The sequence below is a fragment of the Artibeus jamaicensis genome, unplaced genomic scaffold (genome assembly GCF_021234435.1).
Source record: "Artibeus jamaicensis isolate MK-2021 breed Jamaican fruit bat unplaced genomic scaffold, CSHL_Jam_final contig_797, whole genome shotgun sequence".
In the NCBI taxonomy this organism is placed as follows: Eukaryota; Metazoa; Chordata; class Mammalia; order Chiroptera; family Phyllostomidae; genus Artibeus; species Artibeus jamaicensis.
In genome coordinates, this window is record NW_026521977.1 from 29,352,915 (window position 1) to 29,367,825 (window position 14,911).

The 14,911-nt window shown below is 39.4% G+C and overlaps 1 protein-coding gene across 1 annotated transcript in view; it reads right to left on the bottom strand.

Moving 5' to 3' along the window:
- Positions 1-14,911, bottom strand: part of NUP160 (nucleoporin 160) — a 38,529-nt gene that overhangs the window by 10,254 nt on the left and 13,364 nt on the right. The window contains exons 11-24 of the mRNA XM_037166214.2: positions 14,523-14,591; positions 12,765-12,848; positions 12,303-12,473; positions 11,517-11,616; positions 11,084-11,249; positions 10,601-10,728; positions 10,353-10,513; positions 8,253-8,386; positions 7,551-7,621; positions 6,444-6,603; positions 5,767-5,836; positions 5,151-5,249; positions 3,837-3,956; positions 13-108 (exon numbers count right to left, since the gene is read on the bottom strand). Of these exons, the coding sequence (XP_037022109.2) occupies positions 13-108; positions 3,837-3,956; positions 5,151-5,249; positions 5,767-5,836; positions 6,444-6,603; positions 7,551-7,621; positions 8,253-8,386; positions 10,353-10,513; positions 10,601-10,728; positions 11,084-11,249; positions 11,517-11,616; positions 12,303-12,473; positions 12,765-12,848; positions 14,523-14,591 (1,629 nt within the window). The remainder of the gene's footprint in view (positions 1-12; positions 109-3,836; positions 3,957-5,150; positions 5,250-5,766; positions 5,837-6,443; positions 6,604-7,550; positions 7,622-8,252; positions 8,387-10,352; positions 10,514-10,600; positions 10,729-11,083; positions 11,250-11,516; positions 11,617-12,302; positions 12,474-12,764; positions 12,849-14,522; positions 14,592-14,911) is intronic.

A 14,911-nucleotide genomic window follows, 5' to 3' on the forward strand; every position in this document is an offset into this window, starting at 1 on the left:
TTCGGTTCTTACCTGACTCTTCCAGTCATCCCCTGCTTCAGTTACTGCTGATGTAGCCAACTGAATAACTAGTTCGGGCAAACCAACAACATCGAGTAGACGCAAAACCTACAGAGAAATAGAAGACACGTCCATTAAATTAATATGCTAATATACTCCAAACTGAGATATGATTTTAAGTCCATCAAATAACTGGGTAAGATAAAGATGAAATCAAAGCTGCTGACAAGATGAGCATGAGGATTATTTGGGATCTTCGTTTAGCTTCTGCTGTTAAATAACAGGCTTGTTGTAAAACTTGCTATTGGTCTTTTTTGTTCACAGCTCTATTCACAGTATTTAGCACACAGTAAGCTCTCAGTATTTGCCGAGTGAAGGAACAAATATAATTTCACTAACTTTTTGTACTGTTTAGGTCATAGGTGAATTTAAAGCCTAGTAAATAATATTAATACCATAGCCTTATAAAAACCCTAAACAGATTACATTCATGTTTGATATAACCCATTTCCAATACAATAGCACTCTTCGAACTGTTTAAATCGTCTGCCCTGTTAACAGTGTCTGTGCACACTCCAGACAGGTGCTCATATGCTTACCTATACACACCCACTTCTCTAAGACATGTGCATGAACACTCAAAATAAACTTACGAAGATAAAGTAGTATGAAATTATTTTTACTTATTACTATTTATTATTAGCTTTCTTTTCTTCATTAATAGTATAAAACGTCTTTTTGTTCTGCATACTTAGTTTAAGGTTATATTTTTCACTCAAGTGTAACATATGTTTAGAAATGTGCACAAACCCTAAGTACACAGCTGGCTGACTGTTCACAAAGTAAACACCCAAATTAAGAATGAAAACATATCACCCTGGCTGGTGTAGCTCAGTGGATTGAGTGCGGGTCTGTGAACCAGAGGATCGAGGTTCAATTCCCAGTCAGGGCACATGCTTGGGTTGCAGGCCAGTTCCCTGCAGGCCAGTTCCCAGAAGGGGATGCACGAAAGGCAACCATACATTGATGTTTCTCTCCCTCTCTCCATCTCCTCTAAAGATAAATAAATAAAATCTTAAAAAAAAAAATAACATATCAGTACTCCAAGTCTCCGGTGTGACTGCTTCCAGCCACTACTGACTTCTTTTTTTAATCCTCACCCGAGGACATGATTTTAGAGACAGAGGGAAGGACAGAGACAGGGAGAGAAACACTGATTAGCTGCCTCTTGTATATGCCCCAACCTAGGCAGGTGCCCTGGGTGGGAATCAAACCCATGACCTTTCAATTTACAGGATGACATTCCAACCAACTGAACCACACCAGTCAGGGAGCCACTACTGACTTTTAACAGTTGTTTTTAATTTCATGGAAACAGAATCTCATGGTATTGTATTTTTTGTGTATCTGACTTCTTTTGCTTAACATGTTAGTAAGACTATCTGTGTTATTACACGCAGCAATTAATTTCATTGAAAGAATATACCATAATTCACTGACCCATTCTGTTAATGAACACTTGAGTTGTTTCTAGTATGACCTTTATGACTATGCTTGGAACATAAATTACACAAATCTCTTTCAGTAAATATGTGCATCTGTCTGGATCTACTTAGAACTGCGATCACTCAGTCCTAATGTGTCAGTGACTGGAGCTCCTAGATACTGACAATTTCCCGAAGTGGCTGTGACAAATCTATACCCCATTTTGGGGGTATCGTCCAATCATTGTCGGCTGACTTGTCAGATCTGATTATGGGCGGTCACTGTTCTTACCTTGCAGTGTGGCTGATGAAGAGCCTCTACCAAAGGTAGAAGTGTTAGCCCTAAATTTTCCTTACTTGCTTGGACTTTGTTAGTACCTCCAATCTGGTTTCTTTGCAGGAGTTTTTAAAAGTCATGTCCATATTCTAAAGGTGATTTTCATTAAAATTAAGGAATATAATATAGAAATCAATTTAACCAGGCAAACCTAACCTACTGAAATGAAGTGGACGAGGGTACCACTATGTACCCCTGACTTTCACTGAGACACTCACTCTTCCCTCAGATGCCTACCTTGAGACTAAGTGACAAATGACCACTTGATAAAAGGGCCAAATAAAGGCATCAGAGTCAATCCTTATGATACACATTAGCACATCTTGATCTATTTCTCTGTGAGAGTTCTGGTATTTTCCTTCTAAGTTCTACTTTGGGGTACCCTGGAGCAGTGATTCTTAATGTTTTTTTTTTAAGATTTTATTTATTTATCTTTAGAGGGGAAGGGAAGGAGAGAAATATCAGTGTATGGTTGCCATTCGTGTGTCCCCTGCTGGGAACTGGCCTGTAACCCAGGCATGTGCCCTGACTGGGAATCAAACTGCGATCCTCTGGTTCGCAGGCCCGCGCTCAATCCACTGAACTACACCAGCCAGGGCTGATTCTTAATGTTTTTTTAATCAATAAATTTCTTCTAAAAATACAAACAGAGCTTCTCCACAGAAAAAAATACAAACAACATTTTATACCTAATTTCAGGGAATTTATTGATGCCTTAAATTCATCTGGCTTCAGAGTAAAAATTCTTACTTAAAATCCAAAATAATTTTCTCATTAGTAAGATAGTGGAGGGTTATTACTAGATATAAATCTATTTCAGTATTTCAGTATAAATTAATTAATCTCTTTAAAGAACAAGCAACAAACAGAACAGTGGAGCCTGCCTCGTTGCATTTCCTGTTTGGTGGGAAGGCTGAATAACAACACACAGGTATCTGGGACATGACGCGTTATAAAGAAGTGACATAAAGAAACACGAAGCAGGGCCGGGAGACTGCCCACGGAGCCCGTCTGCACTGTGCACGTGAGGGGAGGGCGCAGGCAGGCAGGACAGCACAGCACACATTCTTCTTGGAAGGCGAGGCAGGGAGGTGACACCTGAGCAGAAACCTGAATGCCACGGGGGCGTGAGAGATGACTAAGGGAAAGGCAGGCAGAAATGCTCTGAAAAGAACAGGGGACGTGGTCGGCTTGCAGGACAGGCAAGACGGCTGCCATAGTAACAGCTGAGCGACCAGAGGGAACAGTGGTAGGAGAGAAGCTCAGGGGCCAAGTCATAAACTAAGGCTAAACATTCCAAGTTAATTATTTGTTAACGGCAAAACTATTAAGTAATAGAATTCTAATGATAACTGGGCTAATAAAATGATATAACTTGTTATAAACATTTATCAAATTTAATTTAAAAATTTCAATTTTTCTAGGCAAATTCATTCCCTTTCCTTGGATATTCAGTGAATAATTCTTTTTTTTTTTAAGATTTTATTTATTTATCTTTAGAGGGGAAGGGAAGGAGAGAGGGAGAGAAACATCAATGTATGGTTGCTTTTCATGCATCCCCTGCAGGGAACTGGTCTGCAACCCAGGCATGTGCCCTGACTGGGAATCAAACCTCGATTGTCTGGTTCACAGGCCCGCACTCAATCCACTGAGCTACACCAGCCAGGGCTGAATAATTCTTCTGTCTTCTCTTCTCTCTCTCTCTTTTAGATTTTATTTATTTATTTTTAGAGAGAGGAGAAGGAAGGGAAAGAAACATCAACATGTGGTTGCCTCTTGTGTGCCCCCTACTGAGGACCTGGCCGCAACCCAGCCATGTGCCCTGACTGGGAATCAAACCAGCAACCCTTTGGTTTGCAGGCTGGCCCTCAATTCACTGATCCACACCAGCCAGAGAGGAATAATTAAATTTTTATACTGTTTTTTTTTTTCCTCCAAAAATACCAAAGCAATGTACTTCAGATAAATTTCTATGGAGGGGGGTGGAAAAAGAGCCCAAACATGACATAATATACCTTGTCGTAATACTGCAGCCTGGGGGTGGAAACTATCTCCCCATCCTCTGACCGGATCAAGCGATCCAAGAATTCCTCTTTGCCCACTTCAGACGCTGCCTGGCAGAAACATTCCAGAGCCTGGAGAAATAAAACACTCAGTGACTTGTAATGGATTGTTCCACTTCTAGGTGCCCATGTGCTAAAGAAAGCCAAAAAAAGAGACAGTGTTTAATGCTTCTGACTACATTCATAATTTCTGCCATCTAAACTCTGATACATTATTAATATTTTTATCTTACTCTTTTACTTAAATGCCATTAATTAAAAAGTAAACTTTAATAATTATAAATACATAATGAAACAGCTGCAGCTACATGTTAACATTTGTAGAATTTGAGCGGCGAATATATATGACTTTATTATAAAAACTTTTAAACTTTTTTGTATGTTTAGAAATTTATATAACAGGATGTCAGGGAAAAATTAGAAATGCAAAAATAGGAAAAGAAGCTGCCTTAAAAACATGATATATCACCCAGTGACTGATGAATAAACAAAATGTGGTATATCCACACAATGGAATACAATTTGGCCATTAAAAGAAATGATATAAACGACATGGGTGAACCTTGAACATATAGCTAAATGGATGAAATCAGTCACAAAAAACCCCAGTGTATGATTTCATTAATATGAAATACCCAGAACAGGAAAATTTACTGATTTATTCTCTCTGTGGAGAAATAATAGACTGGTGGTTGACTAAGGACTTAAGAAGGAGAATTCGAGAGTGATGGTTAATGAGTTGGGGTTTCTTTTTGGAGTAATGAAAATGTTCTAAAAATTAGCTGTGATATATTTGCACAACTGTGTATATCTTAAAAATGTTGACATGTATTATATTAAATTGTATACTCCAAATGGGTGAGTTATAATGATATATAAATTTTATCTCAAATTGTTATAGAAAATGTTTTCAAAAGCCCAAGGAAGTTACAATAGTTAAAATTAAATGTTTTGTTGGAAACAAAAACAAAACAAAACACCTTTCCAAAAGATATAATGAAAACAATGTAATTGAAAAATACATTTTATCTACTAAAATGCATCCCTAAAACACCTGTACAGGGAGAGAAGCGTTTCACTCTTTTCTTCTCGTGTCCTAACTAATTTGCAAAGTACCTGCGGCTGGACTCCTGCTCAGGCACTAGCAGTCTTCTGTATCCTAATCCAGAGGAGTCTATGCTTCTCACCCCCGCCTCCAATTTAGTTCGATGGAAACCAAGTGTCCTCCTTGTGATAAATTTTGTTCACCACTGAACGGCAGTTTACCTTCTGGCCCTCTCCTGTAACCAGGTAACACCGTCCCAGCATAAACCGGCGGGAACCAACGTTGACTTGACACCAGGGATGTAGCAGTTGAATATAATCCTGAAATGCATAAAAGGCACTTTCTGATTAAGGAAATAAATACTCATTTCCACGTTGTTCACAGAGGGAGAACAGATGTGGTCAATCAACAAATGTATTTCCTGACATCACCTGGAGAGCACAACCTAATCCTGTTCACCGATTCTTATATGAAGCTATTAGATACTTTACAAAAACAAATGGGACTCCAATTACACAAACACACATGCTTTCTATCTTAGCCATTTCCCAACTTTTGGTATTTACTGGTTCAATCACTAGATTCCAGAAAAGGATTAAATAGACAGAATGGTATGCTGTTCTACCTAATAGAATTTTAAAAAAGAGGAAAGGATCCTAGAAAAAGTTTTATTAGGAGTGATACTATCAAGAGATAAGTAGAAAAAATATGGAGTATGTTTTGGTGCAAATATAAATTATTATCAGCCTAATTAAAACACACACAACATTTACAAGGGAAAAAAATTCAGAAATCCCATTCTTTACAAGAATTAAAGCTGAAATATTCAATACTCACCTGCAATTGTACATACTGACAATTTCCCATCAAACATTCTAGAAAGAGGCAACTGGGATTGCTAGGCCACCTAGTCATTGGTTAAGGAGATTTTTTTTTTACATTTTTTGGCAAAACTTAAACATACACATTGGGTAGTCGAGCTCCATAAATGGCTTAATTGAGCTATTCAATAAATATTTGATGAATGTATAATACTTTAAAAGAGATCTAGGTAGTAAACATGTATATATCAGTAAAATCTGGCTCAACTCCTGAGCAAAAAACCAAACCAAAATAAAATAGAAACTGGGATCATCTCTGAAAATAAGTACTATTATCTTATGTAGATTGAAAAGCACCCAAACTCATTTAAAAATCTTCATTACAAGGCAGAACAAGCTTTATACTCTTTAACTAGAAGAAACCTTTTGCCCTGGCTGGTATGGATCAGTTGGTTGGAGTGTGATCCCATGACTGAAAGGTTATGGCCTGTTTGGGATGCTTACGGATCCCCAGTCTGGGCGTGGAGGACGCTGGGTCCAGGGGTGTGTGGGAGGCAACTGTTGGGTGCTTCTCTCTCACATCAATATTTCTCTCTCCCCCTCCCTCTCTTTAAAGGCAAGGAAACAATGTCCTTGGGTAAGGATTAAAAAAAAAAAAGGAAGAAATATTTCAAATGGCTTTTAAAAGGATACAAGAGCTGCAATAAATAACTGGTAATTGCAGTAATCATCTCAGGCCAATTCAACCCAGTCTGGCTCAGAGGTGCCTTTGGCTGAGAGAAGAGATGAGATATAATGTGTTTTCTTGCAACTTCTTGGAAGAATAATTCCACAATTGTCTGAGGGCTAGATACTTAAAAAAGAAAAAGAAAAAGAAATGACAACCACCAACTTGTGATAGCAATATCAATTTCTAATTAAGACATTCTACCAATTCATTTTTTACCTGTAACAAAGGACACTTACTATTTCGAAATAAAAAATGCACCACTGGGCCTTGGCTGCTGTGGCTCAGTGGACTGAGCGCCGGCCTGCAAACCAAAGGGTCGCCAGTTTGATTCCCTATTGGGGTAAACGCCTGGGTTTTAGGCCAGGTTCCCAGTGGGGGGTGTGTGAGAGGCAACTGATCGATGTTTCTCTCACACGCTGATGTTTCTCTCCTTCTTTCTCCCTCCCTTCCCCTCTCTAAAACTAAATAAATAAAATCTAAAGAAAATGTTTAAAAAAAATGCACCATTGTGAATATTAATGGCAATATAAATAAAAACAGTGCGTAAACTGTGAAGTACTATACAAACGCAATTTAAAAAGCCAGTTAAATCAACACCATAGTCACTGTTTTCCACTGGTCTCATTAAACCTAAGTGTCTCCCCTAGAAAAGTATTTACTATAAAAATAGTTTGAAAATTTCAAGGTTTATACCAAAAAACCACAAAATAAACTCCCCGGAATGGTTCTCAAGCATGAGAGAGGGGCTCCTTTTGAACATATACTGATTAAGATCACAAAAGCTACTATGAACTTGGTAAACTTAAAAAGTGACTTTGAATTAATCGCTGGAGTATCATTATACAGTGGGAAAGCGGCAACGCCATCAATTTACGCCTCGTCTGGGACTATGGTTTGCACAAGACCCGCTGTCACAACCAGAGGTCTCAGCCACAGCTTGCTCATACCCTCTCCAAGTGAAAGCAGAGCCTCGCCAAATTTTCTATAATAAAGGCGGCGAGAGACCACTTTAATGAATATAAAATAACTGCCAAATTTACAATCAAATGCATACACAGTCCAGTCCTTACCAAATTTATTTGCCATTAAAGCACTAGAGTCAGTCAGTTCCAGGACTGATAAGTGTTGGAGATTAGACTCCCTGTGAAAAAAGGAGGAAAAATCAGCTCGTAAATTCTGTGATGCCCAACATGACTTCAACAAGTTATTCTATCAAGAATGCTGCCAATGTCATTAACAAACTGCACACGAGAGCTCCACTGAAAGCACGAAAAAATCTGGGAAACGTGCCATGGTTTAGACACTTGCCCATGACACCACCAGCAAACCCTCAATGAGAAGCCACGGTGGAAATTTCTCAGAGACCTCCACGCGACGAAAAGCCTCACCTTGCCAGAGAAAATGGAACGGTTTATCTTACTGAAAACGGGAATCTTCTAATTGTTGGATTTTCTTTCTTCTTTGAGCTATAAAAAATCTCAGCCTACCTTTAATAACTAATACAATGTTTCAGGGTGCGGTTTAACTTTCCCACTGACCTCATCTTATTTTCCTTTCAACTGGATTTACCTTTACATCACACACGTATGATAACATACAATAAACATATTTATTATTTTAATTCTTATAAAAATGATGAAGAATCTAAAAGCTCTTCACATTTTAAAGACAAAATACATTACAGCATGTTTATAATTTTTTTCTTGTAAGACAATGAAAAAAATAATTACACTCACAATTTATTTTAATAATAATTAGAATAATAAACTCACAGTGTGTCAACTGGAACATCAGTTGCCAAGCACTGACTCCCCCACTTAATGAGGTGGTACGATAAGAGCAGGGGAGCCGTTCGATGGAGCAGGTCTTGCTGTGCCTGAAAGAGCTGACCCGCTCCCAGAATCACCTGTACATGATGGGTGGTCAGGGGAGACAGTAAATAGCAATTAGTGATTGTGACTCTTAATGCTGAGGTGGAGGTAAAATACAACAACAAACACGGTTACAAAGGGCATACAAAAAGGAAAATACATGCAGCCCTGGCTGGGTAGCTCAAATGGTTAGAGCACTGTCCCAATATGCCAAAGTTCTGGGTTCGAGTCAGGGCACCTACAAGAATCAATCAATGAATACATAAATAAGTGAAACAAAAAATTGATGTTTCTCTCCCTTCCCCCTCTCTTAACATCAATAAATAAATTCTAAAAGGAAAGTAACAGGTAAACAAAAATAAAAGCAACACACCCATTATATTTTGGGATAGCCGAGGGCAAAAATATGTACCTAAACACGTAAAATAATCAAAGACAGCTCACCAAGTCATGGGAGCTGATGATGAGAAAGAAAACAACCCTGAGAAGCTGAGCTTCCATTAAATCTGTGGATTCGGAATTCAAGAAGAGGAAGAGGGAAATCTAAGACCATTGTTATATTTCTGGTCTTGGGTAAAAACAAAGTAGAGGGAAATTTGGCAATACAGCCAAGAGCTTTAAAAATGTGTGCAACAAACTACCAATCCAGTCCAGTTGTTGGACTTTACCCTAGAGATACAATCAAGGGCGTAAAGAAAATCACAGCTACAAGGAAAAACTGGCAACAACGTGGGGGGCCGTGAATGGGATTGATTGGATAAATTAAAACTATACTAGGTAATAAAAATAATGCTGTAGAAGAATATTTAATAATGTGAAAATGCTGATGAAATTTGTAAGTAGAGTAAAAACCACTAGTTTGCAAAAAATACTACAATGTATTCTAATTTTATAAATAAAACAAAAGAACAAATGCATAGAAAAAAGGGCGTATGTCAAAATGTAGAATAGTGTTTATTACTGTGCAGAAGATTGATTACAGGTGAACTTTTATTTTTTTCTGTTTGTATATAAAGGTTCTACAATGACCATCTATTACTTCTATGTTTAGGAAAAAAACAATGGAGTTTATAGCAAAAAGAAAAAAAACCCCTCCAAAACCCAAACCCCTAAAGAAATGGGAAAACGAATCAGGACGGAAGAGAACTTAACAAGGGCTGCGTAAGTGACGGACTTGCGGGAGGCCCATGCTCCTCCTTGGTGGGCCCAAACAAATCGTCTTCCCAGACGTGTTTCCTTATTTTTAGCCGAAATTCTACCATTAGCAATGTATTTGAGTTAGTAAATTCTGATTTAAAAAATATTAAAATGTCTGGGAACCCCCAAAGGCCTTTCAATTGCTTTGTACTCATTAACATAAATCAATTTAATCAGACTGTGTCCCGTCAGGCTCATTAGAAATTACTGACAGAGGGACCTAAGGGACTTCTGACCATGGGAAGACAGGTAATTTCTGAACACGGAAGGTTTAGTAGGGCAGGTAACGAGGACCGGCGGTCTGTAGAGTCTGGGGCTGAAGAACAGGACAGGGAGGAAGCACAGAATGGAGCTGGGAGAGCCCTAAAGACAGAGTGTGATCTCCAGACCATGCTTTGGGTACAACCCGTGCTGCATGCAGAAAGAGCTCCTTTTCTTCTCTTCCTCTCGCCTCCCACCAAATGGCACCCAGCTATCACATCCAAAGTAGGGCTAAAAACGCTCCATTTTGGAAGAGCCAACCTGAGAAAACTTCCTACCACTATGCAGGTAAAGGGTAACAGTGAAACTTTCTGCTCTCTGTATGTTCTTGATCTGTCATTTTAGATTCTGATGCTTACTCTTTCCTGACTCAACAACTATTTACATGGCACCTACTAAGGGTCAAGCAGGGACAACAGAGCAGAGAATAAAGACACAGGTCTCTGTGCTTGTAGAGCTGACTGACATTCCATTAAATGCCTGCAGGTCTACACAAGGTTTCGGATTTTAGATTTTACAAGTTTCCTCTTAAACAGTACTTACTGCATCTCCTAGCCTCATTAACAGCTGCTGTAGGATCAGAAGGTCTCGGCAGATGAGGAAGCGAGTAGTGGCAATTTTATACACACCTCTGCACACGATATACCCTGCCGTTCTACTACCATAGAGCTGGGAAAGATTCATTCGAACATTCAAGGGCTGAGCTGCAATTAAAAAAAAAAGGGGCGGGGGGTTAAGGGCGGGTTGTTTTCTCTACGTCGAAAGGACACGCTTGTTGTTCTGTCCTTTACCTGGATCGAATGCCTTCTCCACTTCCACCTCTGTCTCATAGTCCATTTCCCGTATAAGAAGCCCGATGGCGTGGACTGGGTTCCTAATCTCTTGCAGTTTACTGCAAATGTCCTCCATGACATTTTCTCTGAAAGGACAATTAGAAAACTCCTGTTACTATCAAGAGCACACAAGACAAACTCTGTATAAGTCCTGAAAGCTTCAATGTGCTATGAAACAGGAAAACCAGCCACATAACAAAGGAACGGAGGTATAAAAGACATTTTACTCCATGAAGCAAACTTCCCCTCATTTTTTCACATATGACAGATAATATGAATGTGAGAAAAATACTTTTGCTTCAGAATTTATAAGCCAGTTAATAGTTAATAACTTAAGCCACTACTTTGTACATACTTGAATGTACATTACAATCCTGACTTTGGCACTAAAAATTGCTAAATTTCCATCAGGAAGTGCACTTTACCCTAAATTCTCCTTACACATCAATAGTGATCAAATCTTCCAAAATCTGTTCTGCAGCCTTTTCTGGAGACTGTAGGTTGAAACAACTCATTTCCATCATTACTGACATATCCATAGTCACTGACTCTCCAATCAGACGAAGGCATTTTATAAGACAGATGACATCCCGAGCAACATCCACATCTGTAAGAGAAAGTTAACATTTGTGTCTCAGGCCAATGAAGAGCTACTAATTAATATTATAAGAAAATATTAATAGTTAAATGCTGAGGATCCATCTGAGGTCTTAGAGATGCTTAGGCCTCTTCAGCTTGCCTTAAAATATCGACAACATGGTAAAATGACCAGGAAGGGTCACAGTGGCAATCAACGGGCTTTGCCTCCACATGAAACAAAGCATGGCGTTCATGTAGGAAGTAGATTAAGTATGGGCATAACAATCACTATTACCATCAGATATGGTCGTCTCATCCTCTGTCAAGAGGTTCTCATCAGGCAGTAGATACAAATGATCCACTAAGGAGGAAGGCATTAGGAAAGACAGGTACCCCTGGAAATACAAATCCAGTTACGTTCATTTCAGTGAATGTGCGAAAGTATAAAATGAATGATACCTAATCTCATCACGAGGAGGCACCAGACAAAGCCACAGTGAGAGACACTCTACCGACAACAGATGCAGGCTTCTAAACATGTGCAAGATCTTTGATTGGATTGTGCATCAGGAAGAAAACTCACAGGCACAACTGGTGAAATCTGATTACGAACTGGACAGTGTTACATCAATATCAAATTGCCTGATCTTTAAATTGTGCTGTGGTTACAGAAGAATACCCTTGATCTTAGATACATGCTAACCTGTACAGGTAATGGGGCATGAAGTCCTCAACTAACTCTCAGATGGCTCAGGAAAACAAATTACAGAAGGAAAAAAGCAAATGGAAGTTAACAAATGGTAAACCTGGATGAAAAGCACACACAAGCTCTTTGTGCTATTCTTGTAAGTTTTACACTAAGTTTGAAATCACTTCAATATTGAGGTAAATAAAGTAAAATGCCAAAATGTGTAAGTAATGCAGAAGACCATCTAAATACAAATGAACTATAATTTTAGGAAAAAACAAACGAACAAACCAACCCCAAAGTCCTAAGAGCCAACTGCAACATACAACAGACGAGCATCCTGCAGGACACACTGACTGTCTGAAGGACTTCTCTGCGCATTGGCGCCCTTACTTTTTTCAGCAGGCACACCATGTTCGTTTGTGGATTCAAGTGCAGGGCGAGCGGATGAGAGAGGGCTACTTGATACTGAACACAGCAGCCATAGAACTTGCACCAGAATTCCTGTTGTAAATTTCGAAATTGCTCCTGAGAAAACTCGTACTCTGTTACACTTCCTTGTAGCTGGTAAAGGAGAAAAAAAAAAAAAAAAGAAAATTTTGATACCATTCAGGAGCTTTCTCCCCCTAAAACATTAACTGATATTATTTTACTAAGCTATAGCTAAATGAATATTCCCTACAGCTTACACGCCACTGACTACACAAATATATAATTCCCCACGTAAAAGATTTAAACATTTTCACCTCCTACTAACAAGGTTTAGTGAACAATCTGAACAACTCCTCAGCACCAATCTGCCAATCCACATCAAAGTGGAAGAATATATTTATTCTTTCTGTATCCAAACCTCACCTCACTTTCAACAGCTAAAGTAACTTCTTTCTTTAGTTCACTCCAGGAAAGATCTAAATTCCTCTCAGTTCCTTGACAGAAAATCTAAAATTAAAAGAGACATGTGAGATTATATAATATCTAAAACTCAACGAAAAGTACTCTAGTTTAGATGGCGCGGAGGCAATATATGACGTCACATAGACACCAGACACGCCCAGAATTACACATCTACCCCTAACATCATGCAAGTAATTTCTGTAACTGAAATCAGAGCATGTTTGAAATAGTTTACACCAGAATAAACTATAGAACTTCACGAATCTGAAAGAATCATAACAGGACACATTTGGATTATTACAGAAAGCAGAATAGCGAATGATCAGCCAGAAGCAAGGCCTGTGAGGGAGCTCAACACACATCCTGAGACCAGCCCACAGCTGCACTACAGGAGCAAAGGGACTGTGGCTGCCTCACTGCTGCGATGCAAGAGACATCACGGGAAACATCGTCATGTGTTTGATCGCTGTTTACAAGGAAAAAGTGCTGAAGAGGTGAAAGAGGAGAGAGGGATCATGTCATTCTGAAGTTTTATCTGAGAGAAAACAAGAAAACAGGCAGTAGCCAGATATCTAATGGTGTACCTAGAAGGAAGGTCAAGGGTCTGGAAACTATACAGTGTGGGAGAAAGTTAAAGAACAAGGAAAGATTCTTAAAGTAACTGAAACCTACTTCATAGGAGAGAAACCAGTTCTATGACATTCCAAAAGAAAGAAGCCACCAAAAGAATGGGGGTTGAATCTGATCCGATACTGGGAAGAGCTTCTAAATGACACCATCTGGGAGCAGCAACTCACGCAACGCCAGTGAGAAACCTGTCACCGGGAGGCGGAGGCAACTAGAAGCAGAGCAGCTGTCCTTCCTAGGAGCCTCGCTGCTGCCGTGTGGGCGGTCAGAGCAGGAGATTCTGGGGACCTTTCCATTCCATGAGCGATGGTCTATTTTCAAGTCACCAAGCATGGCAATTTAAGGAAGCCTAAGTCACTTTAAAGTAGAGAATCCTTTTGTAAAACTTTAAGCATCTCTTGAACCATGTTATTTTGAAGCACAGATTATGTGATCTTTGAAGCTTAGATTTAGATTTTATTTATTTGTGGGGTGGGGGATGGGAGGGAGAAAGAGAGGGAAACATTAATGTGTGAGAGATACATCAATTGGTGCCTCCTGCACATCTCCAACCAGGACCCAGCTCGAAACCCAGGCTCATGCCCTGATTAGGAATCAAACCAGTGACCCCTCAGTTTGCTGGCATTCAGTCCACTGAGCCACACCAGCCAGGGCATCAGATTTAGATTTTAGATTGAACATGAACCAAATCAGATCTTCACCGTACTACCAAGGGGGTAAAAACAGTACCACCAAAACTAACCAAGAAAATAGTTTAGATTTCTCTTAAGTATAGAGATTATATGTTGTATAGTAATGTATCTTTTGTAACAGGGTAGGCACAAACTTCTCTTTGTGCTACTGGCATGCTTAATTTTTCACTGGGAAAGTGTCCCATCCCACCTCCCGGCTGGGAGTCTCACTTCATGGACAGACCATTTATAAAAATTAAAGAAGCACTTAGAAGTATTTCTTATAAGTGGTACTTATGCAAAACAGTTTGATACGATTGCAAAAACACAACATAAATGGATAGCAATCATTTATTATATAATGAGTAGTAATAAAATAAAGAGCTGGTCTTAAACAAACATGAAGTATTTTTTCACTGACCTGTAAAGCTTTACACAAAGCTGCATTTATAAATTGTCCTGGTGTAAACAGACTCTGCAAATACATCTCCTGTTAGAACACGAAAGCAAAGATTAGTATCATTCTAAAAAGGTAAAAATTAGAGAAATCTGAAGAATTCAAGGGCTTTTGGTTTGCAGCAAAGCTGGCTTTCTGTTACATGTGCCCTTCTACGTTTGAGCAACAGGTGGCAGAGCAGCTCTCCATCGCCCCCCGAAAGTGAAGAGCGTGGCGTCTCTGAGCCAGCGAGGTGTCCTGCCCCGAGCGGGCGTGCTCCTCACGCAGATCCACTGGGCTCCCCCGGAAAACACGCCCTGTCAAGTGCCCGCTTAAACAGGAGAGGCGAACCCAATTCATTGGTGATATACGAG